The sequence below is a fragment of the Poecilia reticulata genome, chromosome 15, assembly GCF_904066995.2.
Source record: "Poecilia reticulata chromosome 15, P_reticulata-male-v2, whole genome shotgun sequence".
Lineage (NCBI taxonomy): Eukaryota > Metazoa > Chordata > Actinopteri > Cyprinodontiformes > Poeciliidae > Poecilia > Poecilia reticulata.
Genome location: NC_088844.1, coordinates 12,273,557 through 12,294,699, shown reverse-complemented (window position 1 = coordinate 12,294,699; position 21,143 = coordinate 12,273,557). Strand labels below are relative to the sequence as shown.

The window sequence follows — 21,143 nt, the reverse complement described above, 5'->3', positions numbered from 1 at the left end:
CTTTGCCGAGTCTCCCATTTCTCCCCTTCCTCCGAGCGCTATCGGCTCCCGTTCGCTCCCGTTCCCCCACCACCCGTTGCCGGTTTCATGTCCCAGGTGAGGGGGGGGGCCGTGTCCTTGAGCCCGCTCTGTGCAGCTAGAGCAGCAAATATCTGTCCGCTCTGAGTGTGTTTGTCTTCTGCGTTTAGCATAAACATCAAGATTTCCTCCGCGGAATGAGGATGTTGGGGTTTCTCATTCTAAAGCACATAACCAGAAGCCATTTTTCTTTCTGTTAAATTTCAACAGATTTTTTTTATTATTATTATTATTTCATGGCAGCCTCAGTCCAAATCTAAATACTGTAAAAAAAAAAGAAAAATAAATAAATACTGAGAGTCAAGTTGAAGAGAAGTGAGTATAAGAGAGAGTGTGGGTTGATCTTGAGAGAAAAGGTCAAAGATCACTCGAAAAAAGAGTAACTGCTGTCCTGTTCTACAGAGGTTGTATGCCTTATAGTAATATTTGTTACATGAAGAGTGACCGTACAACCAACTCACTGCAATTACATTCATTAATTATAGACTATGCTCACATATTCACAGGATTAATGTAAGCATTTGCTGTAAATAGAAATGCAAGTAGAAAAAAAAAGTCCCCTCATTTGATGCATGGGATCAAAAACGTGCGTTATTGTTTGAAAAGGCAGGATGTAACTGTGCCAAAATGATTTTCCACAGCCAGGCCTGAATCCCCTCCTTTTCCTCAGTAACCCTCCCTCGTAACTATGGCAACCCAGGCTTTTCCCGAGGAGGATTGCTCGCGACGGTGTTAGCGTGAAGGAGCTCGTGATCCACCAATCACACGTCGCGCTCGCCTCTTCTGGTCCAGAGCATCTGTCACTCCCTCCGTCAGCTCACTTCCAGGACTCCCCCGGTTTGAAATGCCCCGCTGTCGTCAAACTCGTTTTGTCTCCCATCTCAAAGTACGGGGATACACCCGCAACAATGCCAGTATTATAAAACATTTTTTTTAAATGTTCTTGCATTTCTCCTTTTCTCAATCTCAAATAGCTGGCACGTAGTTTTTTTGCGGAATAACCGTCTCACACACAGACAGAAAAAAGTTTGGTTACTTTATTAAAGCACTGGATTTAGAGAAATATTAGTCAGAATTTGCAATTCTAACATAGGACCTTAAAATATACTTAGTGATTTTAGAGTTTTATACAGTTTATAGCTCACAGGTGTAGTCATATTTAAGAACTTAGAATATATGCTCTGATTAGGTTTGCTTGTTAAGCAAGTATTCAACATATTTTTTATTAAGGCCACATATTTTTTTAGGATTAAAATTTTTTTTATTATTGTTTTGGTGTGATGCAATATTCTAATCTTAAATCCTCCTGCTTGGAACGTTGGCTGGAGATGGGCACCAGCAACCCTCCCGACCCCACTACGGGACAAAGGGTGTAAAGAAAATGGATGGATGGCAATATTCTTAAATCCTGTGTTTTCTTGATATTTAAGCAGAAAATCATTTAAAAAGTAATCAAAACATCAGCAGTCTTTATGTAATGTATTTCACTTAGAGAATTGAGTTACTGAAACAAATTAACTCTAATTTATTGAATAAGGATGTTTCACTCCTTTCTTTTTTTTTATAAACTTTTAATGCTTGTAATGTAATCAGATGAGCCAGACTGCAAAGATTAAAGAACTCAGAGTTGTTGCTGAGCTTTGCGTTGTCATAGCCACAGAAAAATCAGTCGAGGAACACCGAAGTGTTGTAGAACCTCCTGTAAGACGGCATGAGATGACCTTTCACCCTCAGGTGTAATTACCCAAGATCAAACGTACAGTTTAGATGCAGAACTAATGCGGCATTTTCTCCCCCTCTGCTGCTCGTGTGGATCTCTGCGCACATGCTTCTACACCATGATGGTTATAGATGCTATCTCGCTGTGCTGAGGCGTAGCTTTGAGTGCCTGGAACAATCAGTGGGGGTGTGAGTTCTCCATGTGCGGCTCCCACTCAGTGCACTGCGGCGGTGCGCCTGGTGGAGAGACAGAGGGTGTCCCTAATGCTGAAGGAAAAGCCCCTAATCCTATGTTAACGTCTCCCCGTTGACAGCAGAGGGGGACCCGCAAGGTCCTGTGCCCTCGAAGTAGCGTCTGGTGTTATTGTTTGTCCCCTTCTGCATTCAAAGCCTCCCCAGCCCCTCCAGCATCGCCAGTATGCATACAATCAGCACTGTGTTGGGATTCCAGGTAGAGCAAGCCCAGCCTGGGTGTGTGTGTGCAGCAGTACTGACACTGGTCTTTGTTTGGGGAGCAAAAAAAAAAGAAGCTGATTAGGAGGGCGACAATAAAGAGAGGAGCGAGCTGGGAGAGACTACGGGAGAGAATGAGTGGGAGGGAAAGAGAGGGAGAGTGGGTGGGATAACACGGCGGTTAAGGGTGGGGGGTGTTTGGGTGAAAGTATTTGTTTCAGCTGCTATTTTCAGTTTGGCCCCTCTTGCTGCTCGTAACCTTGGATATCTAGATCACACCGACGGCTCCCCCCTATCGGACGCCCACTGCCTACCATATGCTCAGAGTAAATGAAGGTGAGGAAGAAGAGAAAGGAGGCAGACAGGGATGGAGAAGCCTCAGCTATTATGGTAAGTCAGCGTCCCCATCTCCTGCGTCTGTAAGGAGGCAGGGATTTACCCTCATTTACAGATTTAAGGAGAAAAAAAAGAGAAGCACGGGAGGGATGGGACGGGGAGGGCGAGAGGGCAGCAGAGGGGATTTGGCGTGTGTGTCCTCTCTGCGGCGTGAGCGCTTTGTTTACTCACTATGTAGACTCCACTCTCCTTATCAAACCTCCTGCCATCCTTTCCCCTCCGCTCACCTCTTCACCCTCCTGTCCAACCCTCGCCCGCCCTGATGCGCATCGACCACAGAGCGGAAGGAGCCCAGAGATTCCCACCGCTTGCAATTCTTCCTCCCCACTCTGTCACCTGAGCCAATGGCTCCTTGCACTTTACTCCGGCTGGGATGGAAGTTTGTGAGGCTGAGATAGCAGCTCACTGACAGGCTGAATAGATGACTGACTGGCTGGCTACTTGGCTGCCTGGCCACTTTCATCTCAGGTTTCAGTTTTCGTTATTGGGAGGCGAGAAAGAAAGAGGCAAAGAACTTGAGCATGGCCGTGGAGGAGGGTGCAGCCTTTCTAGCCCGAGTAAGTAGTGCTGTTATTGATAGTTAAGCTTATTTTTTGTGATATTTATTTGTTATTGTATTTTGGCTTGATGTTAGAAAAATACTTGCACTATTAGAATTGCAAAAGTGACCAGGACTCTAGGCAGTGGTGGTTGTGAGCTTGAAACTGCAGCTGATCTGATAAACAGTGCAACATTATGCAAAAAAAAGCATTTTTATTTCTTGTTTTCATATAAGTGATAAAGATGCAAGTATATTTTAAGAGAATGGCTCGACTATGTATTTATTTAGTATGCATACATGCTTTTAGGCAGCTCTCATTTTGCTTTTTTCTAACGTGATCAAAAACTACTCAAGTTGTGTTTCTCTGCTTTCATGCACAGCAACATATAAACATCAGGCATCTCTTTATATTTATCACTCTGCAAGAAATTTAATAAAACATATTTATCTACCATGAACCAGTTATTGGTTTAGATTGGAAGCAGGGTCTATTTATTGCACTGAGGAATCCACCAGCAGTATTTTAAGATGCTACCACATGTGCACTTGTAACTTAAGGCTGAATTATAATTTTAATATCCCCACGTCAGCATGACGCCAGCAGGACCATGTTGGCTTTCTCTGTATACATCCAGCTGCTCCCCGAAGGCCTCAGAGGTTTGTTAGATAACATCGGTGAACAAACGGCACAAGACAAAAAGGAACACATGAGGTTGAAGTTAACAACAGAGTTAGGCCGTAAAACAAGATCCCAAAGTTTAGACATCAGTGTTTAGTTGGTCATGTGAAAATGGAAAGAATGTGACAAAATTGCCTGGCAAGTCTTGTGCTGTCAATGTCAAATTTATTTCCGTAACACTTTAAAACAGGTTCCAAACTGCACCAAAGTGCTGTACAAAAACAATAATAAAATAAGTTGATGGGGGAAAAAAACAAAAAAACAAACATCACAACAGAAGAGCTACTGTATGAGGCCTCAATAAAATGCCAAAGAATAAAAACGAGTTTGTCATTGTTCAAAGGAAGCTTCATGGTGTCATGCTGACATTTTGCTGCACATCAACTAGAGAACAAATATAACAGAAGTTGCTTTCATCAGATTAGGCCAAAGTTGATCTTTTGGTCGATGCATGTAGTTTTATTTGAAGACTCTCACTCTCCATATCCTTTTGGGAAACTTGATCTCCCCAAGGAAACATGGTGGCGAAAGCATCATGCTGTGGGAAAGCCAATTATTGTTTTCCTTGCACTTAGGAATTAAGCACTGAAAAGTTTAAGGGTTAAAAAAGCTGCATAGTTTAATTTTGCACTTTTTTTCCCCATAAAAGCCCCCAAAAACATCCTCCAGTGTAAACATGTCAACAGCCGATAATTCTTTAACAGGCTCATCGTATTGAACCCCGGGAGGCAGATTCTGTGAGAATCTGTTCACGTTAATGAACTTGTTTCGCTTCACCTCTTGTGGTAAAGTGACTGCTGCTGTGAGGGAGTGTTTTGGCGCTGCTGGCCGCTGCAGCCCTCATCCTGACGCCGCTGGCTTTTGTGCTCCCAGCTCTGAGTTTTGTGCTGTCAGGAGAGCAGAGGATCAAGTTAAACAATACAGCTGCTGCTGGTCTGGCTCTTCTCCTCTAAGCTCCCACTGAGCCCACAGTGATGACATCATTGTGTGTGTGTGTGTGTGTGCTTATTTTGCGTGCCGCTACCTCCGTGCAGGTAAACAACATAAAAAGAGCTTGAAGACTTTTGCAATAACATGTCTTTATTCTTTTTAATGTGACAGTGGGTGCACACACGTTCTGATTCGTTTGTACTTTGCTGTGTGCCAAATCGCGGAACCGATGCCACCCAGGGATCTGTCTTTAAATGGACTGAATATTCAGCATGTCTGTGCTGGAATATCTAAGAAATTTCAAGCTTTACCGATAAAGTCAGCTTGGGCTTTTTCAGCATGAAGTTTGAATGAACTGCTGACATTTCCAGCTAAAACTAAAATGCTGTCTGTGAAGCATTAAAGTGTTGGGAGCCGTAAAACTCTGCAGGACCAACTAGAGTGCTTCGGCGTTTAGTTTTTCATCTGAAACGCACTCACAGACAGTGGCCACTAAACAGAATGCAAAGGGCTGAGCTTTTTCCTGCATTTGTGGCTGTTTCGAGTGCAGCGTGGAGACAGCGCATGCAATTTGTCGCCTGTGTGTCAGATTTGTGTCCCTCATCCTCACCCATCCAGCTAACACTAGATTAATGCTCTCCATCAGGCTTAACCTCGATTTTAATGGCCCAGTTTCCTTTGACGTTTGATCTGTCCGCTCCCAATGACGTTTCTTTGCTTTACGCTCCTGCCGCGTGTAATTCCTCATTCACAAAGATCCTCACGCTCCTCATTCTGGACTTTGAAGTTAGTCGCGCAGCTTTTCTAGAGGCTTCTGTGCATAAATGTACAAAAGCAGTGTTGTGCTTGTGGATAAAATCTACTTATTCTGTTTAAAGATGCGTTGACAGTTGCATGTTATATAAATAATCATTTGAAAAACACTTGAGGATCTCATAAAGAATAGCTTAGCAAGTGTTCTCAGACGCCAGCACTTGCATAGCTTTTCAATACCCATAATTAAAGTGTGTTCTGCTATTTCTGTGATTAGAATGTAATACATGTCACTACAATAACACCGTAGGTTTTGTCTTGAATCTAAAAATCACACAGCAGTGCGATGTGTAAGTTTACATGCTAGCAGGTAGCAGGTTTGTTGCCGCGTAGCAGCAAAGCCTCAGTAGGTCACACACCTGGACGCTAAACTCAGGCTGCGTCATAACAAACACGCATTTCAGTTTCTGTAAAACACTGGACAACTGTTTGGGTTTTATTCAGATGCAAAAAAACCAAGAAATAAAAATACTTACAGTATGTTATGTAACCTTGCTGGGGGAGAAAAGATGTCACATGGTGAAATGCTAATTTTGTTGAAAACTAGACTTTTTCTTTGCTTGAAGCAAAGATGTTTACTTTATCTAACTTTAGTTATAATAAAAAAGAGAAAAGAATAGATGCAGCAAACTAATTGGATGCTTTGAGAGTTCAGCTATGGACTTACTTTGCCATTCCAGGATAAGTAATCTGGAGCAACTAATACACTAAATGTTTCCTGTGTCTGCCTTTGCTGCTTTCTTCATAAAGGAACGTTTTACTGAGCAAAAGTAAGTGTTGCTATGGCAATATGACACGCACTTAAAAGTCTGAGACAACCTTGAAATTTTTGGCTCCGATTTTATTTTATTTTTTTTAGTTAAATCAGATTGTAAAAGCTTTACCTGAACTCACTCAGCAGACACATCAATTCTCCTTTTAGCTGGTTGATGTTCAAGCGAGAAAGTATTTCATGAGAAATATTCTAAGTCTCTCCATAACATTTAAAACGTCCATAGAACAACTCTAACATAAAGTAGGGGAACAAATGGAAAGACAACCTGTCTTGCTTAGTTTTGTCATCAGTCGCATTATTTCCATTCTGTAAGGGAAAAACGTCTTCTGTTAATTGCGCAGATATCAACATGTAGACATCTTAACAGGACAATAAAAGTCCAGAGAGTTTAACTTAGCAAATATGTGCATGTGTGTGGTGACGGCATGGTGGAATCAAAGCTGAACGGGAGACAAAATTTTTCCAAAAGGTCAATATGAAGGTCACTACCGCTGTAGCTCAATGTCCATGACTTTCAGAAGACTTTATTTTCACATCTTGTTTTGAGTCCTGCTCTCACAGTGAGTCACACACATTCTCATACACTGACACCTTTTCAAATTTTTTGTCAAAAACAACACGCTTTGTTGTGTTTTAGAAGGCTTTATGATAGAGTTCTCTCTATTTACTAATTAACTTCAGGCTGTTGCACAGGATTTGATTGTGGTATCAGAGTAAAAAGGGGTTAGAGACAAAAGCAAGCTTGACTTTTTTTCCCAGACTTTTAGTTGAAAAAAAACCAAAACATAACAGTATTCATTCAAGATTGTAGCCATACCATGACAAAAGGAGGTATAAATCTTGCTTAATTGTTCTGCTACCCCTCACTGGAGGAACTTTCTGATCCACATGGTATGTAATTATGTTCGAAGGGTAGAAAGGGGCATTCGACATTACGGAGATTTCACAGTCAATACCGCATTTCTCCCACTTATCGTCATCTAGCTGCAGTCTCGATGAAAACATGTTTTGCTTTGGCTTCATCGATCGCTTCTGAACCACTCATGGTATTTAATCGTTAGAGGGTTTTTTTGTTGACATGATGGCCACTCAGGCCTGAATCCTGACTTTTCTCACAGCCGTGAGAGCAGAGACATCATTAGCGATCCCTCAAACCGTCCTCTGAGAGTTGAGGATATGGAAAAACAAGGAAGAACAAATGTGTACATGCCAGCTGATGGTCTGCAGCGATATGACATTTGGCTTAATGGTTTCTTGTAATCAGGAAATGACTGGTTCCAGTTAGCAGGGCTTCATTTGCCATTAATTTGCGTGTCTGCCCATGAACAGACGAGCGGCAATATTTTTCTTCCCGCACTTTCATTTACAGATTGTTAGTGGAAAACTCTGACGCTGGATGTTTTGCGTGGTCACAATTTGGCTCTGAGCCACTGTTATTTCAGGACAAACTTAGCAGAAAGGAAGGAGGAGGAGGGAAGAGGAGGAAGATAAAGCATTGGATTGTCCAGTTTGGCCCAGCTGAGTTTCTTCCAAGTGTCTCTGGGTGCGAGGCTAAATTTAGCAGGTCTGGACCTTTTGATAATTCAGAGGAATTTGGACTTTAAGCTTCTGTTATAAAGGAGCTTTCCCCCCACCCGTCCTGATCTCAGCAACTCCGCTGCTGAGTTTTACAAAATGCTCCTTGAAATGTTGCTGCTAAGAAGAGGGGGGAAAAAAAGTGCAGAGTTTGCTTTGTGTCATTTCATGTCAAATCTAATGTCCTGGGAGCCAGCATAGATACAGACAAGAAGTGCAACCTTTGATTCTTTTTTTAGCCTTCTCCGTGTCTTTGGGTTTTTTTTCCAGCTCTCTTCTCCTCTTCCATACCCCCTCGTACTCTCCACGTTTGTTAAACAGGGGTGCGAACATGCTTACCTCATCATTTTTTTGGTGTGCAAAGCCCTATTTCTGTATTGGGATAAAGGACAGCCGAGCAGACTAGAGGGTGCGCTGCTCTTCGTAGCACAGTGACTGTTTCGCTGGAGAACTGCGTGGAAAAGAGGAGGGCTCTGTGGCAGCTGGGAGGACCACCCGGTCGCTGAACTTCCGACGCTGGGGAATCACAGACATTTGGATGGAGCAAAGCTGAAATAACAGATAGTGTGGGATCTGATGGCGGACTGTTGAGACGGCAGGATGTGGAGGATTTCTTAAAATGTGACTTGAAACGCTAGCTGGTGGACACAACTGGATTCCTTTACCACGACTATCTGTGGATGCTGACTTTTTGTTTTTTGTTGCCTTCGTCAATATGCCGTTAGGTCCCTGAGAAATAATGTCAGAGTTCTACCTGGTACAGTGATGCTTCTCTTTTCTGAATATATATATTTTTCCAACAGAGTCGGTTGGATATTTACCTCGCATCACTTTTCTTATGCTCTTGTTCTTTTTTTTTTTTTTTTGACTTTCTTTTTTTTTCCTGTTTTCTCCAGTCTGACAGTAATGCTAGTTACCTGCGAGCTGCCCGGGCGGGGAACCTTGAAAAAGTCCTTGACTACCTCAAGTCTGGAGTTGAGATTAATATTTGCAATCAGGTATGTTTTACTAAAATGCCAGCCTTCGTACAAATGTCTGATTTCATCTGCAAAGGAAAGATAACAACGGACTGTGCAGCTCTTAACTACTCAAAATAATGTTTCTCCCCCAGAATGGCCTAAACGCTCTTCATCTGGCCTCCAAAGAGGGACATGTAGAGGTTGTTGCCGAGCTGCTGAAGCTTGGAGCCACTGTGGATGCAGCCACAAAGGTAAGGCACGCCCAGCCTCGCACGAAAGTGGGCAAAACATGGCCGCCTTTGTTAGAGTTCAAAGCAGAATCTCTAATTAACGAGACCCTGGGGATTTCCTCTGCCAAGAGGTACATTTATATCATTATGCATATTCAGTGTGATCTGTTGGATTAAAAGGCACATGGCTGTGAAAAACGTATTTCTACTGTTTTTTGTCACCTTTTGCTTTTTGACACAAACATTTCTCATCATCATCATCATCATAAAAAAAAAATGGATATCAGATGCAGATAATCTAAGCAAATACAAAATGCAGTTTCAATTTACAAAATCATAACGTTACAGTGATTAGTCGCATTTCGGAAAGCTGAAACCAATTACTACCAGAACTGCAAGATCAATAAATCAGTTCATTAAGAAATGTCTGACTGCATGAAGTAGGGTAATAGATGTTTATCAGTCTGGAAAGTGTTACAAAGTCATTTCTGAGGACTCCCGTGAACCACAGTGAAAGCTGCAACAAACGGAGAAAACATGGGACATTGGTGAACTTTCCTAGGAGTGGCCCTGCTTACCAAACCTACTCCAAGAGTGCATCAACAATTCATCCAGGAGGTCAAAAATGAATCCAAAACATAAAAAAAAAATCATGCCTCACTTTCCCCATTTAAGGTCGGTGTTTGTGATTCAGCAATAAGAAAGAGATGGAAGAAATGCCATGTAGTGGAGAGCTTTGAGATGAAAACCACTGCTAACCAAAACAAAAAGAAAATCTCACAAAGGCTTGTCTCAAATTTACCAAAAAACATCCTGATGATCCCCTTGACCTTTTTGGAAAAGCTATATATGAGAGGGTGTACAGCAGAAATGAGAGTATACTGCACCAGGACTTGGGCAACTTAACGTAACTGGTTTAACCATGAATTTCGTTTTACCAGAAATTGTCCAGCTTTCAGTTTTTGACCTCACTCTTGCACAAATTTAGCTTTTGTAACAGAGTATTTGAGCAACACCAGCTGTAAATGGCTCAGAAACACAACATCAAAGTGTAGACTTTAGCTGGAGCTGGTGACCAGGGGTCACCAGCTCCAGTCCTCCAGGGCTACCATCCTGCAACTTTTAGATTCATCTCTGCTCCAAAATGTCTGAATTTCCTCACCAGCTTTCATTCCTCTCTGCAATACGCTGGAAATGAGCAGTTTATTTGATCCAGGTGTGTTTGAGCAGAGACACATCTAAAAGTTGCAGGACGGTAGCCCTCGAGGACTGGAGTTGGTGACCCCTGTTTTAGACCATGACCTTAAACGGGCTGCTGATGTTTGAAAACCCTCTAATGTGGCTGAAAGAAAACAATTTTGTCAAGCAGAGTGAGGCAATATTTCCTCCACAGAGATATAAAAGATTTATTGCCAGCTACTACATGGTAGCTGTTTTCACCAAGGGTTTCAGAACCAGCTGTTAGTTTTCACATAAAGTCGGGTTGGCTTGACGTCTTCCTAGAGCAAATGAAGTCGTCATTTAAAAACTGCTTTTTGTATTTATTTGGGATGCCTTGTCTGACATTACAGTGTGTTTATTTGAAACATTTAAGTGAGCCCCCCAAAAACAACAGAATAAAAACTGTAACAGGAAAAATAGATTTCCATACCACTGCATAAAGCAAGTCAAACACAAGGAGCGGAGGCAGGATACTTTATATGCTGCATAAATAGATATCCTATACTCAAAAAGATATCACATCACTATTCTGATGTGGAAAAGGGTTCAGAAGTGGAGCCAACGGAAACATTATTCACATTTGTACCTTGAAGGCTTTTTATTCCCATTTTGTCGACTGGTTCGGCGTCTCTGCCCCGGGCCGCCCGCCTGGCGCTGACATAAACATGAGACTCAATAAAATATTTAAGATCAAGGAGAAAATCTCCAATTAAAATATCTCTGTACTGCGACCCTGAGGATTCTTAGGGATTAGACTGGATGCTGCGTGCATCTTAATGTCATCAGATGTTAGGATTTGGCTCCGTTTTTGTGGGCAGTAGAGAGGACACCTTGATTTAGAGATTTCTGATGTTGTGTGTAGCCAGCCTTCTGACATTGTTCTGCTCTAGTTGCGGAGAAAATACAATGTCTTGCTCAACTTTGATTCATTGAATAATGTATGCCATACTTTTTAGTCTTTTTATTTGCAAAAGAAAAAAATGTCTACACTGTATTCTTTCCACTATTTCTTCAATTGCATGTTGCTCTAAATTGATGTTCCTCTCTCCCATGGGATAACGGTAAAATACATTGAAGCTTGTAGTTGTAATGGCATTTTAAGTGGTCAAGTCACTACCTATAACTTGTCACTTGTACCTTTTCTGAGTCTGCTTTGAATATCAGATCTGTGCTTAATTTCACTGTGACTGAACGCGGTGAACGTGACCAATCGCTGTTTTCTCCACAAGCTCATTCCATATCATATAGCCAGAGGACAATGTGAGGGTCAGCTCTGCCTTCACTCTGACCCGGACACATTCGTAGAAGGTTGGCGAGGTTTTATTTTTGGGTCGGGTCTCATTTACGTGTGGGATGTTGGGATCGGAAGTGACACATTGTTGGCAGTGCGGCCAGGAGGGGGATGCCAGAGTCCCCAAATACCAGTTCAAGCATGTGATCGGTGGGGATGGGATTTACTAGATCACATGGATGCGACCCACGGTGACAAAGAGCAAAAATGGTCGGACAGGTGGGCCAGAGCTTAACTTGCATTCCCTTGGCTGTTGTGTGTAATCCAGAAAGGAAACACTGCTCTGCACATAGCCTCGCTGGCTGGCCAGGCGGAAGTCGTCAAAGAGCTGGTTACCAATGGAGCCAACGTCAACGCACAATCTCAGGTGGGACACGCACACAAACATTTCCCTACAGATAAAAATAAAAAAAAGAAACTAAGGTGCCCCTGCTCCGTTGACCTGAAGCCAATATAATGTAATCACACTTTCAGTGATGCACACTTTTGTTGCACCTGATAGCGTATCAGGCAGTCAGTGACATTGTGGGAATCACCCAGCGGAAAGGATTTTACTGACAGTAGGTGGCAAATTGCCAACTAGGCCTCTGCGGAAAACCGCTGTCTGTGCATTTTACATTTAACTCTGTCAGATCAAGGTAAGAAGTGATGAGAAGTCTGACTGCTTCTCTTGAAGCAGGTGTTTCCAGCTTCCTGCTTGAGAGACGCCGTGCAGCAGCTCTTAAATGCACCCCTGTTCCAGGAACACCCGGATGCAACGGATAGCTCGTTACCACACCTCCGCAGCACTTTAATGGCACGTTAACGAGGCTTTTTGGTTTCTGGATTGAAGCATGCTAAAGCATGAATGCATCTAACAGCTGCAGGACAGTGTCTCCTCAGAACTGGGGTTGGACATTCCTTCGTTACACCAGATAGAGCCAAAAACAGCACACGAGTATTACCTTAAGGGTGTTCGTGAGGATGTTTTTGTTTTGGCTTGATTTTTGTCACTGATGTTGTCAGAAATATTGGCTGAGTCTGAACAAAACACAGCTGCGTTTTGAGTAATCACAGCCCATCTTACGGAGCTGATGATATTTTCCTGAAGTGAATTATTTGGTTGAAGATCCAGTGATCTTGAACAAGTCCGTTGTGTTGACCTGTTTGTAACTGTAACTGCTTGTGTGCCTGTGTATTTTTTTTTGTTTTTTGACTCTGGGCTCTGTGCAGAATGGCTTCACCCCTCTCTACATGGCGGCGCAGGAGAACCACCTGGAAGTGGTGCGGTTCCTTCTGGAGAACAATGCCAGCCAGAGCATCGCCACCGAGGTAAACGTGTGCGCGTGCGTCCTACTCGTACGACGGTTCAGTGGTGCGTTTCTGTGTCAGTGCTGTCGTTCAGCTCGTCTCCATGCGTTTGCCTCAGTCACTTGTGGTCTTCACAGCTGTTGTACTAACCACTTTCCTCTCCTCTCCTCCTTTTGTTTCCTCCCCCTCCTTCCTTTTCTTGTCCCGCCCCCCCGTCCCACTCGCTCCGCACCTTCCTGTGTCTCCGTCTGTCCCTCCATCCTCTCGGCTGTTTGCTGCCGTGGTGTTTTCCTTCATCCTCTCTGTCTCACATCATCACTCTGTTTGTCTCCTCCTGCCCTCCTGTTCCCACTCCCTCTCTCTCCTCCCGTCTCTTCGTGAGAGCCATGGCAGAGCCTCATTGATTGGTAGTGTATGTTGGTGGAGGCAGAGTGACCTTGAGTCGGTCACAAGACGTGGTCGGCTCCACTTGCTGCCTCTCCTCCACTGCTGCTGCTGTGATTTAACGCCACTCAGTCTGTGGGACTCAAACACACAAACACACAAACAGGGATAGGTAGCTGCTAGTGCTAATGAAGAAGGCAGTATATGTGCTACGTGCTACAAAATGGGATGTCCCTCTGACTTATGTAACACACACACTGATAGGTTTGTGCTGTTATGTATCCATAGGCACCAGATTGTATCTTCCTGTACTTTGGGGATCTTATAGTTGTTGGAGTTTTTTATCACAGTTGATCAGGCAGTAGTCTCCACCAATATAATTTCAACAACATCAACCTTGTTCAACTATGCTAAAATGAATGAAATAATGAAAACAGTTTCAGATGTAAAAAGAAAATTAGATCAAATCTTCAAAAACAGATGTCCTTCGTTTTTTTTAAATCTTCCTCTGGTGCAACACATCTAAATTTAATAAGTGGTTTATTAGTTAATAAATTTACATTACTAGATGATATATCGATCAGGTGTCCCTAGTTATTAACTCATCTGTGTTGGAAGCAGAGATGCATCTAAACCACGCAGATCAGAAGATGTGCACAGTTAATATCCACCAACCAGCTACACTGACCTCCAATGTTCACTCTTCTGCAAGTAAATGCATCCTTTGTAGAAAAGAGCATTAGACAACACTCACTAGAGTTTGATGCTTTTCTGTTTTAGGGGGAGAGGAAATGCTTTCAATAATAACTTCATAGAACCTCGTTTCAAAGAATCCCATCTACTCCGACACACTCTAAATATAAAGTCTGTCTTTTAAACAAATCAAGCTTGACATCATTTGTTAAACTTGTATTTTGTGTCTCTTTGCCCCGCACTCCAACAGCAAGTCAGACATGTAAAAATGTGCGAGCAACATCTCTACATATTCTGCTCTAAAACCTGCTTCACTACCATCAATCTGCCACTCTTCATCTATTCCACCGCTAAGTGAAGCATTTATCTGTTTGGCATTGGTGACCTTCTCTGTCCCCTCGTGTGCAGGACGGCTTCACCCCTCTGGCGGTGGCCCTCCAGCAGGGCCATGACCAGGTGGTCTCCTTGCTGCTGGAGAACGATACAAAGGGCAAGGTGCGTCTGCCTGCCCTGCACATCGCCGCACGCAAGGACGACACCAAGGCCGCGGCCCTGCTCCTGCAGAACGACCACAACGCCGATGTGGAGTCCAAGGTGAGCGCTGGGGAAGTTCAGCTCTGCTCCGGGTCCTTCAGTCGGCTGGTTAATGTCAGATTTTTTGTTTGAACTCAAATGACTTTGCGTTTTTCTATTTGTTTTGTCTCTTGCTTTCTTTTCTTCCCAGTTATTGGAATTTGTTGCGGTTATTTATATTATTTTTATTTCTGGCAAAAAGGAGAAAGAAGTAAAGTGATTTGGAGGAAACCTGCTTACTGATTGGGACAGTGATTTGCTATCTGCTTTGGTGTTAACTAAAACAAGACAATACGTGCGATAATAGTCTTTTTTTTTCAATTTTATCTGTTCATTTAGTGAAAAAATCATGCTTACTAATGGTGTTACAGACCATCAAAGAACTAATAGTTCATACCAGCAATGTTCTCGACCTTTTGGATGCATGGCAGCCATATTGGATGCTGAATTTAGAACGACATAAGGATGTCTGATCGTCCCAGTCAAGATTTCCAACTTCAGGTGGAGCTTTTGTCGTATTTCAAACTAGAATTTAGAAAATCCGACCTCAAAGCACTTAAAATGCATCAAAGGTACATTAATTTGCAAAGATCTCCATTTTATCCCTCTTTTTTTTTGTACTTTGTTTTAAACTATTTGCTATAAATTCAGCACGATTCTGCAGGTATATTATTGTAAGCTACTCTGTTCTCAAGCCGGAAATCTTATGCAAATTAGACTTAGGGTACATTATTTCTCACTGAGCTCCTTCTCTCCTCTTTGCCTTTTCTGCTCTTTTTTTCTCACTAACTGCCCATTCTCTCTTCTTTTGGCTGACTCTTTAGATGATGGTGAATAGAACAACAGAGGTACACATGTATATCTGTACATTATGTAGTTTCCTCATTACAGTCCATAAAAACAAATAACAATCACTTCAGTGCCCCCTGACCTGATGCAGTTGTGTTTCTGCAGCCCTATATTATATCCCCACCCCGTTCTCCATTTTAGCTCATGTCTTCCTCCTCTTCATTGCTTCATTATGGTGTATACCTCAAATCATGGAGAAGAGTCAAAGTAAAAAATAAAAAGCATGTTTATACCAAAATGTAAAAGAGAAAGTAAAATCTGGAGCTAGAGGCTTGGGTATCAAGGTTTTCCTTGATTTAAATGGTTTCATGGTGTCCAAAAATGTCAAAGATTTATTTATTTATTTATTTTGGCAAATGATTTGCAAATGTTGACAGAAATGTTGTCTTAATGTGTCCATGAAACTGATCGACATGATAACCAGTGACCGCATGAGAAGTGGTTATCATCCACTGAGAAGCTGCAGTTTGTCTATAACCTGCATGGCAACAACCCCTTTAAGCTGCAAAACGTCTTGCTGTCTAGCAACAGCCACTCAGTCTGTTGGTAGAGCAGAAGAACTCGGTCATTAGCATACAGTGCCTCGCAAAAGGATTCGCTGAACTTTTTCCACACTTTGACCTCAATGCATTTTTGTTACAATTTTATGTGACGAACCAGCACAGGGGAACATACTTGGTGAAGTGGAAAATGCATCTTTGTTTTTGATTTTCCATTTTTAAACCCCCGTCGACGCGTTGCAGAACAACCTTTTGCCGCAGTTACGTCTCGAAATCCTGAGCAGATGTGTCTCCATCAGCTTTGCACATCTAGAAGTTAAAACCTTTGCCATTTTTTTTTTGTCTCTGTGAGAATCAGGGCCAGTGAGATTGGCGGGAAAACATATGTGGGCATGTTTTGTTTTTTAAGTCTTACCTTAGATCCTTAAAAAACCCAAAACGTTTCACTGTGGGGTTAATGTGCCAAACATCTTGGTTTGCATGTTTGCTGGAAAGTTCAAGGCACCGCATGGCTCATGTTAAACTACAAACTGGACTTCAAAAGACTTTTTTTTAACAAGAGATTTGTATTTTGCAAAGACGGATCTGCTCACAATCAAAATATCAGCTATGTTCATTCTGAAATTGATTACATAGAGGTGGAATATGCAGTAGTTATATGGGTGTGCATCAGACTTTACATATTTTTATCTACCTAAAAGCCTTGAAAACCATTGATCATCCTTCCACTTCACAATCCAGCTCTGTTGTGCCTTGGTCTATCAAATAAAATCCAGATGAAATATACTGACGTTTCTGCTCATAAAACAGCAAAACGGCCAAAGGACATGGATACTTTCGCAAGGCACTGCACCTCTAGTCCTAAATTCGTCCACTTGAAGCATTTTGCATGGGACCAAAGCAACAAACATGACGCTGCTTCTGCGATAACCAGGACCCTTTCGTCACACCAAAGCCAGGTGGCCACCTCCTGTGTGTGACTGTTTGGCTTGGCTTTGTTTCTGCCATTGGCAGGCCTGACAGTCATCTGGTATGATTCACCCAAAAATGGCTTTGCTGACCTGAAGCTTGAGCATCGTGGTAAACAAATGTGCTTAACGTTCAGACTGATGAAGGGCTTTTGATGGTTCTATTAGTTTATCACTGACTCGCAATTTTTTTTTTAAGGATCAGATGACAATTTAATGTTTAAATATCAATTAAAAACATCTCAAATTGATTGCAACTGTAGTGTTTTACATATATTCAGGGTGAAACTTCTGCCTTGCTAGTGCATAGTAAGTTCTTAATTTTAGTACCTAAAAATCTTTGTGTGAGATTTCCTCAGTTATTTGGTTGCCAGTTTTGTTTTTTGTTTAGTTTTTTTCTGGCTTTATCAGCAGTTTTAACTAACAATGTCATCCTACATGATGACATGATGCCTGCCATTTGAAATGTAAGGAACTGGATTTGTAGTTAATTTCTAGTGTAGTGGTTTTCACCAGTAAAATGGTCAGAATGTCAAAAAGTTTAATCAGTCACTCAAACTTTATTTATAGAGCACCTGTCAAAAAACTTTAATTTATAGATGTTAAAACAGAAGGATGGACATAAAACCACCAGAGGCGTGCATTCACAATGACCTAATTATTTAGACATACAAAACAAATGATAATAATAATTGCACTAATGATGATAATAAGATGATGAAGAAAAAACAGCAAAAGATAATGAGGAAATATAAAAACTGAGGTTTGTTTATTTTTTTAAATAATTTTCTCTTTACTTAAAAAGTTCTAAAACACTTCAAGCTCTGCTTTGGATTTTATACCATCAGCTCTTAAAGACGCATGAGAGGGGAGGCGCTAATGTTGATTAGCGTGTAGCTGGACCCATGTGTAATGCATCTGAACAGTCTTTCTCTTTAGTGACCATGGATTTGTCCTTGTTTAATGTAGACAAAAGGCTGAGATTCAGACTTATTTTGATGATTTGGTTGAATAATTTTCTGACATAATGTGTCTGTTTGTGTTTTTCTTTCTTTTTTTTTTTTTTCTCAACCCTCAGAGCGGCTTCACTCCCCTGCACATCGCAGCTCATTATGGCAACATTAACGTGGCCACGTTGCTGCTTAACCGAGGGGCTGCTGTGGACTTCATGGCTCGAGTGAGTTTACTCTGCCCTCTGCTGTCTGGTGGGGGTATTACCAACTTCCAGTACAGAGACAAGCTAGCTCAGGCAACAGAGAAATTCTTTTCATTTCTAAATGTTTACTTTGTTAACAATATTGTCAGCGAGGAAAGTCACATGAAAATGAAAACCATGGCATCAGAAAAAGCTGATTATAGACCAAACAGGTCGACTTTACTACTTTGATACAACATGGATGACACTATAGTGGCTATGAAGGGACAAAATCAAACTCTGCCTCTTTAATGGCCTTTTTGCATTTCTTGTAGATTTCATAGGTCTTACTTTGCACAATTAAAGTTCATCACATCAAATACTCATGCTTAGTTCCTCCAAAATAATCCTACGTATAAATATTTTCCACAGCAACACTTAGATCTGAGGGCAAGTGCCACCAAATCCTCTGTCTCATCAGATGTTGCCTGCACCATATTTAATAGGGGCCTAATTACTGGGTGTTGGCAGCTGTTTTAAGGGGTTGCTGGTGTTTGTGCTGATTTTGACACTGATTACACATCTACAATGTCTTGCCAGAGCAGAAGGCATAGTTAGAATCACCCAAGGAAGAGGCTCAGCAGATGTTTGTTTTTGAATTTACACCATTTGTTTTCACTGAGGGGTTGGCCTATGGTTGTTTAATTGTTAAAATTGCTGGTTCAATGAGAAATGGCTAAATGATGAAACGCTTTAATTACAGTTTTATTCAACTAGTGCTCCTTGCGAATAAGAGGTACATCAATTTGCGGTTAAATATTCACAGAAACATTCCTATTTTTCTATCAGAACGACATTACTCCGCTTCACGTGGCATCGAAAAGGGGCAACAGCAACATGGTGAAGTTACTACTAGACAGAGGGTCCAAAATAGATGCAAAGACCAAGGTGAGATTTCACTACAATTTATCCATGAAAGACCTTGTAATGTATAATAAAGGGGATGAATATTTATGGATCGATATGTTTTCAGGATGGTCTGACGCCTCTTCACTGTGGAGCGAGGAGTGGCCACGAACAGGTGGTAGAAATCCTTTTGGACCGAGGAGCGCCCATCCTGTCCAAGACCAAGGTAGCTACCTGAACGATAAGCTTGTGAGCCGACGCTTTGCTCGTTAAAGGAAGAGGTCACAAAGACATCACATTTGTTCTTGGCTGTTAAAAATAAGGTCTTAGTAAGTCATACCTTCATCAATAACACTGACACGTTTGTTTCAATCAGCTCCTCTAATCACACAGAGCGATTTGAAATCTGTTATCCAATCAGACAGCAGAACTGTTGCTGTAGCATTGTCGCATTGTCTCCATAACGTCTGTGCGACTTCTCCAGAGCAGCCTGTCCTCGCTGCGTAAACCCTCCCGTTTGACCGCGCAGGACGACCAGTGTAACAACATAGACATTGTTGTAATGACCTCGTTATAACAATGCTTCTGTAACAGCAACTTCCTTCGCAGTTTTACCTGTTCAAGCACACGGCTGCGTCCTAACTGCCTGTTGTCTGTCTGTCCACCTGTGTACGTGTCTGTCTGCGTGTGTCTGTTTTTTTTTCTTCTCTCTCTCTCTCTCTCTCTCTCTTTGTCTGGATCTCTCCGTCTCCTCCCTTCTCCTGTTCTCTCTGCCTCTCTCCGACGCCTTGTAGAACGGCCTGTCGCCCCTGCACATGGCCACTCAGGGGGACCACCTGAATTGCGTCCAGCTCCTGCTGCAGCACGATGTGCCGGTGGATGATGTCACCAACGACTACCTGACGGCGTTGCATGTCGCCGCACACTGCGGGCACTACAAGGTGGCCAAGCTCATCGTGGACAAGAAGGCCAATCCCAATGCAAAAGCTCTGGTACGAACAATGTGGGAGCATGCTATGCTCAAAATGGGTTAATATGATTGTTGAATTTTAGTTTGTGAACCAAAAACAAGTTATTTTGATGCATGCTCTTAACCAGAGGTGACAGTCCAGGCCAAATAGTTGAATCATAAACCCAACTTGGTGTTTCAATTGAACATTGATCACAAATATGTACCAATAGAAGACCTCCTGCAAAAAGTCCAACGTTGACTAGATGTCACTGTAACATTAATTTTCTCCCTGTCTAGAACGGCTTCACTCCGCTTCACATCGCTTGCAAGAAGAACAGAGTAAAAGTGATGGAGCTTTTGCTGAAGCACGGGGCGTCCATACAGGCCGTAACAGAGGTGCAGCACCGACCCGGAGCGCAGTTCTAACAAAATCCAATTTGTTTTGCTCTTCAAGCTCGACGTGCTTTACAGACAGATATTTGAATTGTTACTGTTTCTGTGCAGTCCGGCCTAACGCCGATCCACGTGGCAGCCTTCATGGGCCACGAGAACATCGTCCACGCACTAACACGCCACGGAGCGTCGCCCAACATCACCAACGTTGTGAGTGGACGATTTCTAAATGATGCCAATTCGGGGTTTTGTCAAACTTCGACTTGAAACGTGTTGTGTTTGTGTCCTCCAGCGAGGGGAAACGGCTCTCCACATGGCGGCGAGGGCCGGCCAGGCAGATGTAGTTCGTTACCTGCTGAAGAACGGAGCCAAGGTGGACACCAAGTCCAAGGTTAGTGCAAAGCGCCTCGCTGTGATTCACTCAGTCCAGTGAATAACGCTAACGATCACCTCGTCGCTCCGCGTGTAGGACGACCAGACAGCGTTGCACATCTCCAGTCGGCTGGGAAAGGTTGACATCGTCCAGCAGCTGCTGCATTGTGGTGCCTCTGCCAACTCTGCCACCACTTCAGGTTACACGCCCCTTCACCTGGCCGCCCGCGAAGGGCACCAGGATGTCGCCTCCATGCTGCTGGAGAACGGTGCCTCGCTTTCCTCCTCCACAAAGGTAAATCCCACAGAGGTCAGGTCAAACGCAGACACTCAGCAAACAGAACGGAGGTCATCCGGTTTCAGTACCACACTTCCCCACTAGTAGGCCTCCGGGCTGCTTGTCCTGTTTTCTGTTCCACATCCAATTTCGATCCTGATAATTGTATGTTTTGGGGGGTGGGATTTGTA

At 42.7% G+C, this 21,143-nt stretch overlaps 1 protein-coding gene across 36 annotated transcripts in view; it reads left to right on the top strand.

Annotated features, from left to right (window-relative positions):
- Positions 1–21,143, top strand: part of LOC103476732 (ankyrin-3) — a 92,741-nt gene that overhangs the window by 18,655 nt on the left and 52,943 nt on the right. For 28 of the 36 annotated variants that reach the window (XM_081616447.1, XM_081616445.1, XM_081616446.1 and 25 more), the window contains exons 2-15: positions 8,856–8,957; positions 9,071–9,169; positions 11,929–12,027; positions 12,873–12,971; positions 14,436–14,621; positions 15,425–15,448; positions 17,996–18,094; positions 18,902–19,000; positions 19,086–19,184; positions 19,753–19,950; positions 20,208–20,306; positions 20,415–20,513; positions 20,596–20,694; positions 20,773–20,970. In XM_081616447.1, coding sequence (XP_081472573.1) covers positions 8,856–8,957; positions 9,071–9,169; positions 11,929–12,027; positions 12,873–12,971; positions 14,436–14,621; positions 15,425–15,448; positions 17,996–18,094; positions 18,902–19,000; positions 19,086–19,184; positions 19,753–19,950; positions 20,208–20,306; positions 20,415–20,513; positions 20,596–20,694; positions 20,773–20,970 — 1,599 coding nt within the window. Of the gene's footprint in view, positions 1–2,796; positions 3,204–8,855; positions 8,958–9,070; positions 9,170–11,928; positions 12,028–12,872; positions 12,972–14,435; positions 14,622–15,424; positions 15,449–17,995; positions 18,095–18,901; positions 19,001–19,085; positions 19,185–19,752; positions 19,951–20,207; positions 20,307–20,414; positions 20,514–20,595; positions 20,695–20,772; positions 20,971–21,143 lie in introns of those variants that run through there. The other 8 variants (XM_081616469.1, XM_081616451.1, XM_081616450.1 and 5 more) reach the window with 2 other exon arrangements.